Raw genomic sequence first — 15,143 nt, forward strand, 5'->3', positions numbered from 1 at the left:
AGACATAAAGGACTGTAGCTCCTTGGAACCCCTCCGAAACGCCACCTAGTGGTTTCAAAAGCAATCCCTATCAAACTCCCAACGACATTTTTTGAAGAACTGGAAAAACCCACCAAAATTCATATGGAATCTCAAGGGACTCCAAACACCAAAAAGAAATTTGAAAGGAAGAACAAAACTGGAGGATTCACACTTCCTCATTTCAAAATGTAACTATAAAGCTACAGTAAACAAAAGTGTGATACTGCCATAAGGACAGACGTACAGACCAATGGAATAGAATAATGAATCCAGAAACAAACCTTTGCATATATAGTCAAATGATTTTTGACAAAGGTGTCAAGACCACTCAATGAGGAAAGGACAGTCTCTTCAGCAAGCGATGCTAGGAAAACTGGATATCCATATGTATAAGAATGAAGTTGGACTGCTGGCTTACAGAATATATAAAAATTAACTCAAACTGGATTAAACACCTAAACTTAAGAGCTAAACTATAAAACTCTCAGGAAAAAATAAAGAGAAAATTCTTTATGATGTTGAATTTGGCAATGATTTCCTGGATATGACACCAAAAACACAGGCTACAAAAGAAAAGAAAATAAATTGGACTTCATCAAAATTAAAAATTTCTATGCATCAAAGGACACTATTGAGAGAATGAAGGAACGGCAAATTAGTGTTTAATGGGACAGATTTTTACTGGTGATGGTTGCACAACAATGTGATGTTTCTTTCCATTCTAGTAACCTTGTCACCAGCAAAGGACCAGCTCAAAGAAGCACTTTATCCTCTACAGGAAAAACACACCAATTATACTTCTACACTTGCCTTAAAAGCACCTAGAGGAAAATCAGTTTGAAACTGGGACTAGTGCTCACATTTCCCACAACCCATTCTAATGTATAAGGAAATGGCCGTATTAGGTGATTCATTACCATAACTGCCAGCAGACTCCTCAATCATTATTGTATTTTACCAATTCTGAAGAAGAGCTATTTAATTGTCCTGGTGCAAGAGCACCTGCAAGTAAACAACATAATCCTGAGCACTCCTCAAGGGACCACAGTACAGGTACAGTACAGGTACTGACATGTTTCATTTTAAAGAAAATCTTATGCTTGACAGATATTACTAGCTCAACCAAATAAAATGCAAATAATGATGATGATGATAAAAAAAAAAAAGAATCCAAAATAAATGAGAATTAGTACCAGTCATAAAAATAATAGGACTCAGGATTTTGAGGGAACCTGAACCTTGAGATATTATTTATGTTAACTCTTTCAGAACTGGTTTCTGTGTGCATCACTGCTGTCAATAATATGATACTATCTAACTAAGTAGGACCTGGGGAATTACAATGCAGCCAAATATAGTTCTAGTTATGACAGAAAACAAAGGGAATTAAAAAAAAGTCTCTGAATGTATATGTATCAGACCTAAGAAGCATTACTTTACAAGAATCAGACTCCAATATTTAAACTTGAAATATACAATAAATAAGAAGCTCAAAATACAGAGCGTGTCTCAGGAAGTAAAGATTACACTGTGACGTTACAAGGCTGCTATGCCTATGTCCTTCATTAGCATTTGGCATTTTACTTCACGTGTCCTTGACAGATTAATTTTTCAAAGTGTGTACTGTAAAATAAATATATATTTTATATATATATATAAGACTATATTCTTTCAATATAAATGGTTAACTGACTTGTACAGAAGCATTCCTCCTTCATTTATTCCAAATAACTGCAAATCTAGAAGTCAATAAAAACATTTTCTATTGTTTGAAAACTTTAAGAATGTTATCTTAAACCCGCAAATTAACATCAGCTTCACTTTCCATATACGTTTAAATTGAAAGACTTTAGACTCTACCTTGAAACGTTTAAATGTGCGCTTACGATAGTCACACCATTCCACAAAGAAGTGTAGGCTTCGGAAAAACATAAACAGATCTCTTCTTTCTTCTGCTCTGTAAAAATAAAAGGCTCTATGATTAATAAATATCGTTTATTATCGTTCATTTAAGTGCTCCATCTGGCTTTATATTATTATTGCTTTTTATAGATCTGAAACTAAAGCTAAAAAAGTACTTAATATATTTCTATACACTGAACTCTGCCCTTTGGAGTATGTGCCCCTGTGTGATTTCTCAGGCTGGAATTCCCTTTTCTCCATCTTCAAATGTTTAAATCCTACCCAGCTTTCAAGATATCACACAAATGCCACTTTCTCCTTGATATCTCATTTGATGACCTGTGGTATAATAAAGAATATATCTGGTCTTTGTCACTAGTTCCTAACAGAGCTTCAAACACTCTTGGAATTCCTGAGTGACAAGAGTGCCTTTTTTATGCTAATGAGGTGAATCAAGGTGGTCCCTAGGTAGCCTTAGGATGGGAACTGTTCACCAGAAAGACCAACCACATGATTAAAAAGTTGGAACTGTGGGCTCACCAGTTCTCCAGGGAAGAGAGGAGAGCTAGAGGAGTTTAATCACATGGCCAATCATGATGCCTATGTAAGGTAACCCAAATAAAACGTCTGGACAACAAAACTCAGTGGCACTTTCAGGTTGGTGAACATGTGGATGTGCTAGGAGGCTGATGTGCCCAGATTCCATGAAGAGAGGGCACAGAAGCTCTATGTCTATCCTCCTACCCCAGCCCCCACGGCACCCCACCCCACCCCTAGACCTTGGTCTATGAATTGTTTCCATTTGGCTGTTTCTGGGTTGTAACTTTTCCTGAAGTCTAGCAGTCTTATGGAGAACTCTGCCCTTAACCTGTGGGTCTCTGCTAAATCTGGGTAGTGTCAGAATTGAACTGAATTACAGGACACCCAGTTGGTGTCACAGAATTATTGTGTCTCACCACCACACCATATGTCCTATTCCAAAATAGCTAGAAATAATTTCATTCCTATGCCTATGAGCTCCCATAGGAATTTAGCTCAATTCTCTTAATACTATACCTATTGTTATATTGACACCTACAAACACTTCTGAGCAACTTATAGGCAAGATGCATGTGTTCATTTAATCATTCATTCAATAAATGATTGTGGGAGTAAAGTTCCCATTCTAGTCACGGTAGAGTAAGCACATTGAACCTGAATGTTCCCATTAATTACAATTTAGAAACATGGAAATAACACATAAAACAAATATTGGAAGATTCTGATATGTGGACAGAAGAAGCAAAACAGGTAGAGACTTCAGGAATTAAGGGAGGACCAGATAATGAGTTCCTTGGGGTTCATTTTTACCTCTTGTACATCCCAATCTGGATGCTAGAGCAGACTGAAATTAAAAAAACAAACAAAAAGGCCGGAAAGACTGCTCCTTCTAGCCAGCAGAAGTCATACAAGATGAGGAGTGAAGACACTGGTTTTAGTGATGATTATTTGGACTTGACACCAAAAGCTAAGGCAACAAGCAAAAATAAACACGGGACTACATCAAACTAAAAAGTCTCTGCACAGTAAAGGAAACCATCAACAAAATGAAAAGGCAACTTGGCGAATGGGACAAAGTACTTGCAAACCAAATATCTGATGGGGTTAATATGCAAAATATATAAAGAACTCACATAACCCAATAGCAAAAAATCCAAACAAGCAGATAAAACAGGCAGAGGATCTGAATATAAGCATACTTCAGAGATATTGCAGATTCAGTTCCAGACCACCACAAAAAAGCAAACATCGCAATAAAGCGAATCGTACAGATATTTTTAGTTTCCCGCATATTAAAGTTATGTTACACTATAGCTTCATGTCTAAAAAAATCAAGGTACAGGTCTTCCCCGGTGGCACAGTGGTTAAGAATCCACCTGCCAATGCAGGGGACCCGGGTTCGAGCCCTGGTCTGGGAAGATCCCACATGCCATACAGCAAATAAGCCCGTGTGCCGCAACTACTGAGCCTGTGCTCTAAAGCCCACGAGCCACAACTATGGAGCCCACGTGCCACATCTAGAGAAGCCCGTGCACTCTAGAGCCCATGCTCTGCTACAAGAGAAGCCACCGCAATGAGAAGCCCACACACCACAACGAAGAGTATCCCCCACTCGCCGCAACTAGAGAAAGCCCGTGTGCCACAATGAAGGCCCAACACAGCTAAAAATAATAAATAAAAATAAATTAATTAATTAAAAAAAACAAGGTACATATCTTAATTAAAAAATACTTTAGGAGTGGGGGAGAAATAGGTGCAGGGTACAAACGTCCAGTTATAAAATGAATAAGCCACAGAGATGTAATATACAGCATAAGGAATATGGTCAATAAAATTGTAACAACTTTGTGTGGGAATGGATGGTTACTAGACTTACCATGGGAAACATTTCATAATGTATGAAAATGTCAAAACACTATGTAGTACACCTGAAACTAACATAATATTGTATGTCTACTATATTTCAGCTTAAAACTAAGTTTCTATAAGATATAAATACACTTGTTATATATCTGGACCCAATCAGTCCATATCTGATTGAGGACTCCTGAATATTAAACTGATCTAATATTCAAAATAAAGAGGAAAAAGTTCACAAGAAAAAAAATCACTTTACTGCTAAAAACTGCTATCCATCATCTGAGCATTCAGCAAATCTTTTTGCTGGTGGAGGGTCTCTCCTCGGCATTGATGGATGCTGACTGATGAGGGATGTTTACTAAAAGTTGGCATGGCTGTGGCAACCACCACCCTTATTCTTCAAATAAGACGACAATGAAGCTTGATGCATCAAGTGACTCTCCCTTTCATGAACGATTTCTCTGTAACATGCAATGCTGTTTGATAGCATTTCACCCACAGAACTTCTTTCAAAACTGGTGTCAATACTCTCAAACCCTGCCACTGCTTTCTCAACTAGGTTTATGTCACAGTCTAAATCCTTTTTTGTCATTTCAACAATCTTCACAGCATCTTCACTAGGAGTAGATTCCATCTCAAGAAACCACTTTCTTTTTCTTCATCCATAAGAAGCAACTCCTCATCCATTAAAAGTTTTGTCATGAGACTGTAGCAATTCAGTCACATCTTCAGGCTCCACTTCTAATTCTAGGTCTCTTGCTATTTCCACCACACTTGCAGTTACTTCCTCCACTGAAGTCTTGAACCCCTCAAAATTATCCACGAAGGTTGGAATCAACTTCTTCCAAACTCCTGTTAATGTTGATCTTTTCACCTCTTCCAATGAATCATGAATGTTCTTTCTTTTTTCTTTTGGCTACGTAGGGTCTTAATTGCGGCATGTGGGATCTTTGTTGAGGCATGCGGGATCTTTCGTTGCAGCACACAGGATTCCCTCTAGCTGTTGCGTGGGGGTTTTCTCTTCTCTAGTTGTGGTGTGCAAGCTCCAGGGCACATAGGCTCTGTAGTTTGCCGCACGCGGGCTCTCTAGTTGAGGAGCGCACAAGCTCAGTAGTTGTGGCACGTGGGCTTAGCTGCCCCATGGCATGTGGGAGCCTAGTTCCCCAACCAGGGGTCAAACCCACGTCCTCTGCATTGGAAGGTGGATTCTTTACCACTTGACCACCAGGAAAGTCCCATGAATGTTCTTAATGGCATCCAGAATGGTGAATCCTTTCCAGGTTTTCAACTGACTTTGCCCAGATCCATCAGAAGAATTCACTACCTATGGCAGCTACAGCCTCACAAAATATATTTCTTAAATAATAAGACTTGAAAGTTGAAATGACGCCTTGATCCATGGGCTGCAGAATGGATGTTGTGTTAGCAGGCATGCAAACAACATTAATATCATTGTCCATCTCCATCAGAGCTCTTGGGTGGCCAAGTGCATTGTCAATGAGCAATAATATTTTGAAAGGAATCTTTTTTCTAGGCAGTAGGCCTCAACAATGGGCTTAAAATATTTAGTAAACCATGTTGTAAACAGACATGCTGTCATCCAGGCTTTCCATTTATAAAGCACAGGCAGAAGAGATTTAGTATAATTCTTAAGGGCCCTAGGAATTTTGGAATGGTAAATGAACACTGGCTTCAACTTAATGTTACCAGTGGCATTAGCCCCTAACAAGAGAGTCAGCCTGTCCTTTGAAGCTTTGAAGCCACCGATATGAGGCTGTTTTGTCTACAATGAAAATCTGTTGTTTAGTGTAGCCACCTTCATGGATTGTCTTAGCTATATCTTCTGGATAACTTGCTGCAGTGTCTACATCAGCCCTTGCTGCTTCACCTTGTACTTTTATATTATGGAGATGGCTTCTTTCCTTAAACCTCATGAACCAAACTCTGCTAGTTTCAAACTTTTCTTCTGTAGCTTCCTCACCTCTCTCATCCTTCATAGAATTGAAGAGATTTAGGGCCTTGATGTGGATTACACTTTGGCTTTAAGGAAATGTTGTGGCTGGTTTGATCTTCTATCCAGACCACTAAAACTTTCTCCATAAGTGCAATAAAGCTGTTTCACTTTCTTATTTGTGTGTTCACTAGAATATTACTCTTGATTTCCTCCAAGATAGACAGATAGATATACACACACAGGGAGATACATATCCCTATCTATCTATCTAATGGAATATTATTCATCCATAAGAAGAAGGAAATCCTGATATTTGTAACAACATGGCTAGACCTCGAGGACATTATGCTAAGTAAAATAAGACAGAGACAGAAAGATAAATACTGTATGATCTCACTAGTATGTGGAATCTAAAAAACAAACAAACAAAAAACAAACTCGGTTGCGGAGAACACATTGGTGGTTGCCAGAGGCAGGGGGTTATGAGGTCGGCAAAATGGGTGAGGGTGGTCTAAAGGTACCAACTCCTAGTTATAAAATAAGTAAGTCATGGGGATGTAATATACACCATGGTGACTGTAGTTAATAATACTGTATTGTATATTTGAAAGTTGCTAGAAGAGAAAATGTTAAAAGTTCTCATCAGAAAAAAAAAAAGTAACTATGTGGTTATACATGTTAACTAGAGTAATTGTAATGATCATTTCACAATTTATACATATATCTAGTCATTACATTGTACACCTGAAACTAATATAATGTTATATATCAACTATATCTCAATAGAAAAAAGCCAGTGTTCAAAATCATGCAATTTAATCTACTGGACATAATATTAATAAAGTTTCTTTTGTGGTTTATTACTTAATAGCAAGTTTTCAAAAATTAGGCAACAAAATTTTTGATGCAGTTAAAAAAAAGAAAAAAAAAAAGATGAGAAAAGGGAAACCATGCAGTACAGAACCCTAATGCCAAAGAGGAGCCATGTCCCTAATCCTCCCAATTAGGCAACTAGTACTGCTGGTAATAAGCAAAAGCATAAGCACATGGATAAAGGGAAGAGAATTGAGAGTCCAGAAATAAAATCATAGATCTACGGTCAACTGATTTTCAACAAGAGTGCCAAAACCATTCAATGGGGGTAAGAATAGTCTCTTCAAAAACTGGTACTGGGACAACCAGATATCCAAATACTAAAGAATGATGTGGCACCCTTACTTTGCACCATATGCTCTAAACTCTAAATGGATCAACGACCTAAATATAAAAGCTAAAACTATAAATTCTCAGAAGAAAACACAGAGGCAAATATCGACCTTAGATTTGGCTGTGGTTTCTCAAATGACAATAAAATCATGAACATCAAAATAAAATATAGATAATGTAGACATCATAAAAAGATCTCACATGCTGCAGAGCAGCTAAGCCCGTGCGCCACAGCTACTGAGCCTGCTCTCTAGAGCCCACGAGCCACAACTAATGAGCCCACGTGCCACAACTACTGAAGCCTGCGCGCCTAGAGCCTGTGCTCTGCAACAAGAGAAGCCACCTCAATGAGAAGCCCGCGCACTGCAACAAAGTGTAGCCCCCCTCACCGCAACTACAGAAAGTCCACGTGCAGCAACGAAGACCCAATGCAGCCAAAAAAAAAAAAGAAAAACACCTCATCTGAAGTGTTCCATAGCAGAATGGAGATGGCAGGGGAAAGAAACTTAAAGATAGACCAATAAAAAAAAAAAAGATAGACCAATAGAAATTATTCATACCAACAGAGAGAAAAAAGATTGGGGGAAAAAACGGTAAGAGACTCTCAGAGAGTTGTGAAATAATAACAAAAGGTTTAACCTTCATGTCATCAGCCTCAGAAGGAGAGGGGAAAGGGCCTGGGACTGAAAAAATATTTGAAGAAAAAAGGACTGAGTACTTCCTAAATTTGACTAAAAAAATATACCTACAGATTCCCAAAGATGTCTAAGCCCAGAGAAATGATGATCACATTTCTAAAAATGAAAGACAAAGAAAGTCCTTGAAAGCAGGCACAGAGAAATGAGGCATTACAAATAAGGGAACAATGGTTTGAATAACTGTCTATTTCTCATCAAAAACCATGGAGGCCAGAAAAAGTGGCACAACATTTTTTAAGTGTTGAAAGAACAGAACTGTCAAACTAGAATTCTATATCCAGAAAGAAGCTTCCTCAAGAATGAGAGTAAAGACATTCTCACATGAAGAAAATTAAGAAAATTTGCTGCCAGAGCCATCATTCACTCAGTTTCCTTTAACTCCTTGAGCATATTTAAAACAGTTTCTTTGTCTAATAAATCCAAAGTCTGGGCTTCCACAGGGACAGTTTCTATTGATTAATTACTTTTTTCCCTGTGCATGGGCCTTACTTTCTTATTTTGTTTTTCGTTCTGCCTGTTTTGTAATTTTTGTTGAAAACTGAACATTTTAAACACTATAGTGTGGCAATTCCTGGAATCAGATTCCCCCTCTCCCGAGGGTTTGCTGTTGTGCTTTTTGTTCCTTTTGTTGGTTTAGTGACTTTTCTGAACCAATCTGTAGAGTCTATTTTTTGTTGTGCGTGACTACGTAAGTCTCTGCTCAATTAGCTAATATTTGGACAGAGATTTACTTAAACACCTTGAATCCACGTCTCCAAGTCTTTGCCAAGGGGTTTTCTGTTGGGCATAGCTTCAATACTCAGCAAGGCAAAGCTTCCCTGGTGGCACAATGGTTGGGAGTCCGCCTGCCAATGAAGGGGACACGGGTTCGTGCCCCGGTCCGGGAAGATCCCACATGCCGCAGAGCGGCTGGGCCCGTGAGCCATGGCCGCTGAGCCTGCGCGTCCGGAGCCTGTGCTCCGCAATGGGAGAGGCCAGAACAGTGAGAGGCCCACGTACCGCAAACAAAACAAAACAAAACAAAACTCAGCAAGGCAAATGACAATACTACCTTAGCTTTCACTTCCTGCTTTTGCACAGCCTCACGGTCAGCCAGTAGTGAGAACTTAGGCCATCTCAGGTCTTCCCTGAGCATGCACACAACCCAGCCTTCTAGATTCCCAGGGATAGGTCAGAGATTTTTGAAGTCCCTAGCCATTGCATTCTACAGCTTTTCCTTTTAAGCTTTTTCATTAACCTATTAATTGCCCCAGCTGTTATCCACCGCCTCAGGCACTCATGAAGTTTAAAAATTGCCTCCAGGGCAACCCTGGCAGTCCAGTGGTTAGGACTCAGTGCTTTCACTGCTGGGGCTCAGGTTCGATCCCTGGTCAGGGAACTAAGATCCCACAAGCTTCATAGCATGGACCAAAAAAAAAAAAGCCTCCAAATATCTTCAACAAATTCTCCCAGAGAAAAACCTTTCACACTAGATTAGTTCTGAGTCAGGTCAAATAAATACAGCCTTCAAAGTGAGATCTTCCAGCGAATAAAGAAACAGGTCAAACAATGACAATTTACTGGGAATGTGGCTTTGAAGGAGTTTGAACCTATTCTGCTCCCTCTGGTGGCTGCCAGGCTTGCTGGTTATCACCAGGATTACAGGCTTTTTGTTGTCAAGGCTAACACAGAGCTGGTAAAGGAGAGATAGGTATAGGGCATTTAAAAAACACAAAGCTCACTCTTGTTATCAAGATTCTGCCATTTTTCCTGAATAAATGCTCCCTGGATTGCTACAACCCTTTGGTTCATTTCTAGAATTCCAAAAAATTTGATTCTGACAGTTTTGGCCAGTTGTTTTGTTGCTTTTACGGAGGAGAGAATCTTCAAAGGTACTTTACTCTGCTAGTTTCACTGACATCTATGCCTTGAATTTTAAAAGAACTCAGCCAGGGCTCTGTATTAATCATGTCTTTTATTTTCTGTATTCTGATGCTTTGACATCTGGGGCCTTGCTGACCCTGGAGAAACTGTGCCTCCCAAGGTTAGCCCATTCCTAGAGATAGTAAACAACTTGCTCCTGAATGCTTTTCTAACGTGATGCAACCAGTCCAGAACCCAGATCTCAACCACCTCCTTTATATTTGCTATTCCCGTATCCACTTGCTCAGGGCTAGGTACCAGAGGTATCTAGTGACAGCCCCTATGACCCACAGCCTCCTGAAATTATTCAAACTAGCCAACCTAAGCCTCCTCACACTGACTCACCTTTTCCTTACCTCAGAAACCACAGTAAAGGCTCTTGACCAGTTTCCCATTCTCCCTCTGTCTCCTGACCTACTCTAGTGCTTCTCCCTGCGGCCCCCAGTGGCATGATGTACCCCTCCCTCTTAGGAACCCACTAAGTAACAAACTACCTTTTCAATGGTAATCATCTTCCTGATCTGTTGGCCTTACCATACTCAAATAATTTTTTTAAAAACCTATTAAAATAGGTTCCCATGCACTTATTACTAACTTTTAAACATTAGCCATGTAGTATATATGAGCATAGATGTTTATTTCACATGTAAGCTGTTGGTTCCTGTAGATAGCAAAAAGACTACGCCAGAACACATACACAGTAGTGGTGAGGTTTATTCTCTCCATACTTGGTCACTCAGCCAAATGGTCCTGTAACCATGAGTTAATAAACTCATTGGAACTGCTTCTCAGAGGGACCTCACCAAACTAGTCTTCGTGGAAGCTATAGTGATATTTCTATGAAGGTGACTAATTTGGTGCAGCTCTTCACTGAGTAAATGGCCCTCTGAAGCTGCTTTGAAGCTAATCTTGGTGAACTTATCAGGACTTGGGATAGTAAGTAACTTGTGGAAGTCAGTAAGGGGATTAATTCAATTGTGATTCTTGGAAAATGACCTAAATTGCCTCAGACATACAAAAAACGAGCATGTCTGCATAATAATCATTCAGCTTACCTGTACAATGACTAATCTGAGGAGTAGTTTTGTCCTAAATCCCTTCCAGTTATAGCTTTTTATGCTTTTCTGTGCTTTTTTTTCCTTCAAAAATAACAACAAAAATAGTGAAGAAAGCATCTGGCATATAGAATTCATTCTCAAAGAATCCTTGTAACTCGATCAGTTGAGTATATTGTAAACAGTGGTGGGCATGTATTCTTACTGAAGGAGTTTAGGAATCTATGCCACAAGTAATATCACACAATAGGGAATCTGTAAGATGAAGTAATTCCATGTAGAGTGGGTGGCCCAGAGAAACAGTGCTTTGTAGATCCAGTTTTGCTGAGAAGCATTCCCCAAATATTGGCAATCACTCCATGTTGTAAAGGGGAGACCTAGCTCATGGATATTCTTCTAATAGCTCTATTATTCCAATTCCAATAAGTTGCATTATTTCTCAGAAATATTTTTATTCTTTGATTTGTTATTCTTCATATAAACTTTTGGAATGGGGCAGAAGCTTGCAAATACTTTTATCCAGTTTCTTCATTTTGAAGATAGAACTCCACAGAGTTTAAATATCTTTCCTAATTCAGTGGTTAGTCATTAGTTTAAAGGAAAAAACCCAACGAAATGTGTTATATGAAGGTACACTGTCCTTGTTATCACATATTTGTGATTTACACTAAGGATAAGATATGCATACTAAGTGATTATAATACAAGGAAAAATAGGATTCATTTTTAGAGAGTACCTAGAGTTGGTAACCAGCTGGGTACAATTAGGCAAGTTTAGCTCCCTGACTTACTCATAGTCACCCTCTCAGTGAGGCCTTCTCTGACCATACTATTTAAAAATGGATACCTCTCCCTCATCCTGTACATTCTCTATTTCCCATCCCACTTTATTTTCTCCCATACCATTTACCTCTACCTAATATATTATTCATTTTATATATCAGTTTATTTATTGCCTTTTCCTCTTCCTAGAAGATAAGTTTATGAGGGCAGAGATGTTTTGTTTTGTTCACTGCTACATACTAAGCACGTACAATGTTTGCCACGTAATAGGTATGCACTTACATTCCCATAGCATTTATCCCATCATCATTCACCACACGTTATTGGTTTTGCTCATTTACTAGTTTGTCAGCTTCATGAAGTCAGAAACTATGTATCTTTTGTTCAATTATATTCTTAGAGACTAATACAGTTCAAAGTACATAATATGCTTTCAACACGCATGTATTTATTTATTTTTAAATTTTCATCCTGGGGCAGGAGAGGTATATTTTAAGCCTGGAAAGTCTTTTTATCCCTGAATATAAGGAAGTGCTCAAAAATATGAAAAGAAGAGTAAAGAATTATAAACCTTTAAAAAAAAGAATGAATGATACCATATCTATAATAAATATATATGTACACATATACACATATATTGATACACAGGGGTGAAGGGAGATATATTTCTCAAGCACAAGGACTAATGCTTATTGAGAAATGTAAAGGGAAGTGCTGGAGTTGAAAAATCATCATTTTGCAACCACCACAGTAAAAAGTAGATCAGATATGAATCACCAGGGGTGCTAAATATAGGCAGAAATTTTAATGAAGAGTAGTATCTGCATGACCATAAAGTATCTCCCCATAGACTGTCTACTAGTTGTCAGGGAGGAAAAAAAGCAGTGATGATACAGTGGAGAATCACGCAGCAGTTTGACTGATGATCAAAATTAACATCACCTGTAAGGGACAGTTATCTGAGAAGGACAAAACATCACCTATACAGTATTTTGCCTGAGAATACATAACAGTAATTGATGATGAGAAAAAAAATCAAAGACTAAATTAAAAACATTCTATGAGTGGCAGGGAGGGGGAGGCGGAAGAACTGTATTTTTTAAAGATGGCAAAGTCATAAAAGGCTCTAGAATTGCTCTAGATTAAAGAAATCTATAAGACATGACAACTAAATGCAATACTTGACTCTAGCCTGGATCACGTACTGCAGAGGAAAAGAAAATACAATAAAGGACATTATTAGATCAAATAACCAAATTGGAATATGGATGGCAAAGTAGATAAAAGTATTATATCAATGTCAATTTATGGAGTCAATCACAGTACTATAAGAGAATACCTCTACTCAGATTGCACACCAAAGCATCTAGGAGAACACAGCCATGATATATGCATCAGGAAGAAAAACAGAAATGGTAAAAATCTGGGTAAATATAATAATCTATCACTCTTAAATTCTTTAAATTATGTATCATGGTTGAGGGTAAAAAACCATAACTGTCTGATGAGGTTTTCAGTGCATACATATGAATGTAATTCATATAAAAACTATAACATGAAGCAGGGAGAGAAAGGGATCTATACTGTTATAAGGATTCCCAGACTGTAAATGCAATGGTAAAGTATTAAATCTAAATAGACTGTTAAAAGTTAGCTTATGCAGTTGAAATCCCTCCAGCAGCCAATAATAATAATAATATAATAATAATAATATTTTTTTAACGTCTGACAGTGGAAATTACTCTCCAAAGAATATAGGTCCATAAAGAGCAGTAGTTACTTCATTAGTGTACAAGGCCAAAATGACAAGATGTTTTAATCTCCATTAAACAAGGGAGCAAAAAATAAGCTCTTAATCATGTGATGAGGGAGTGAGCCAAGAAATAAATCTTAAAAACTACAATGGCCAAAGTTTAAACACACACGCACACTACAGACACCCAGAGAAAGAAAGAAAAAGACTGTTCTCTTACATAACTTTTTTAAAATAACTGTATTTAAAAGTGGATTAAGTCACAATTCCTTCACCCCCATTCATATCTCCACAGTCTTCCATTATAGAAAGAAAGTGTGTGTGTGTGTATGTGTTTGTGACAGACAGAAAGAGACAGTGTGTGTGTGTGTGTGTGTGTGTGTGTGTGTATTGGCTCTTAGAGCTGTAAGAGTGATTGCAATTTATCTATTTTCCCAAGCATAGTTCAAACTTCACTGGATGTAAAACAGATGTTATGGATTTCCTTCACAAAATGTTGGCAGTGGCACATTTCCAATGCAACTAGAGGAATCAAAAAAGTAAAGTAACTCCAAATGTCTCTTTCTCAAGGATAAAGCAAAGCACAGAGAGAAATTTGGAATAACACTTTTAAACTTTTCTTTAAAAATTAAATTCCTAGGAATATTGGGTCTAAAATCAAATGATTATCAGAACTTAATTCACTAAAATATTATCAGTTACTCTCACACACTGCCAGTGGGGATGCAAAATGGTATGGTCACTCTGGTAAACAGTTTGGCAGTTTATTATAAATTTAAACATATTCTTATCATATGTCCCAGCAACCCCACTTCCGGTTATTACCCTAGAGAAAAGAAAATTTACATTCACATAAAAAACTCTATTGAGCAGCACTATTCATAATCACCAAAACTGGAAATAACCTGAATGTCCTCCAATAGGTGAATGGATAAAAAAACTATTATACAATAAAATGGAATACTACTCAGAAATGAAAAGATAGATGAATCTCAAAGGCATTATGCTAAGTAAAGAAGCCAATCTCAAAAGGTTACACACTGTGTGATTTCATTTATTTGACATTTTGTAAAGGAAAAATTCTAGTAATGAAGATCAGAGCAAGTACTGCCATGGGTTAAGAGTGGGGAGAGGGTATAAGGGCTTTTTGGCATTGATGGAACTGTTTAATACCCTGATTGTACTCGTGAATACACAGAAACGATCTAATCAGAATAACACAGAAGGAAAAAACTGAATTAAATGAATGGAGCCACAGGGACATGTCGGACAATACCAACGATTTTACATTCATGTCATCAGAGACCCAGAAGCAAAGAAGAAAAAGTGCTGAGTGAAAAGTATATTTGGAGAAATAATGTCTTAAAACTTGTCAAATTAGGTAAAAAGACATAAACTTACAAATTCAAGAAACTCAGAAAATCCTAGGGAGAATAAACTCAGAGAAATCCATGCTTAAACACATCATAA

The 15,143-nt window shown here is 37.9% G+C and overlaps 1 protein-coding gene across 3 annotated transcripts in view; it reads right to left on the reverse strand.

Annotated features, from left to right (window-relative positions):
- The window catches only part of CENPP (centromere protein P), a 229,613-nt gene that overhangs the window by 168,371 nt on the left and 46,099 nt on the right, over positions 1-15,143 (reverse strand). For 2 of the 3 annotated variants that reach the window (XM_060155478.1, XM_060155479.1), the window contains exon 5: positions 1,882-1,978. The exons of the other annotated variant lie outside the window; for it this stretch is intronic. In XM_060155478.1, coding sequence (XP_060011461.1) covers positions 1,882-1,978 — 97 coding nt within the window. The remainder of the gene's footprint in view (positions 1-1,881; positions 1,979-15,143) is intronic. 3 annotated transcript variants of the gene reach the window in all.

The sequence above is a fragment of the Lagenorhynchus albirostris genome, chromosome 7 (assembly GCF_949774975.1).
Source record: "Lagenorhynchus albirostris chromosome 7, mLagAlb1.1, whole genome shotgun sequence".
In the NCBI taxonomy this organism is placed as follows: Eukaryota; Metazoa; Chordata; class Mammalia; order Artiodactyla; family Delphinidae; genus Lagenorhynchus; species Lagenorhynchus albirostris.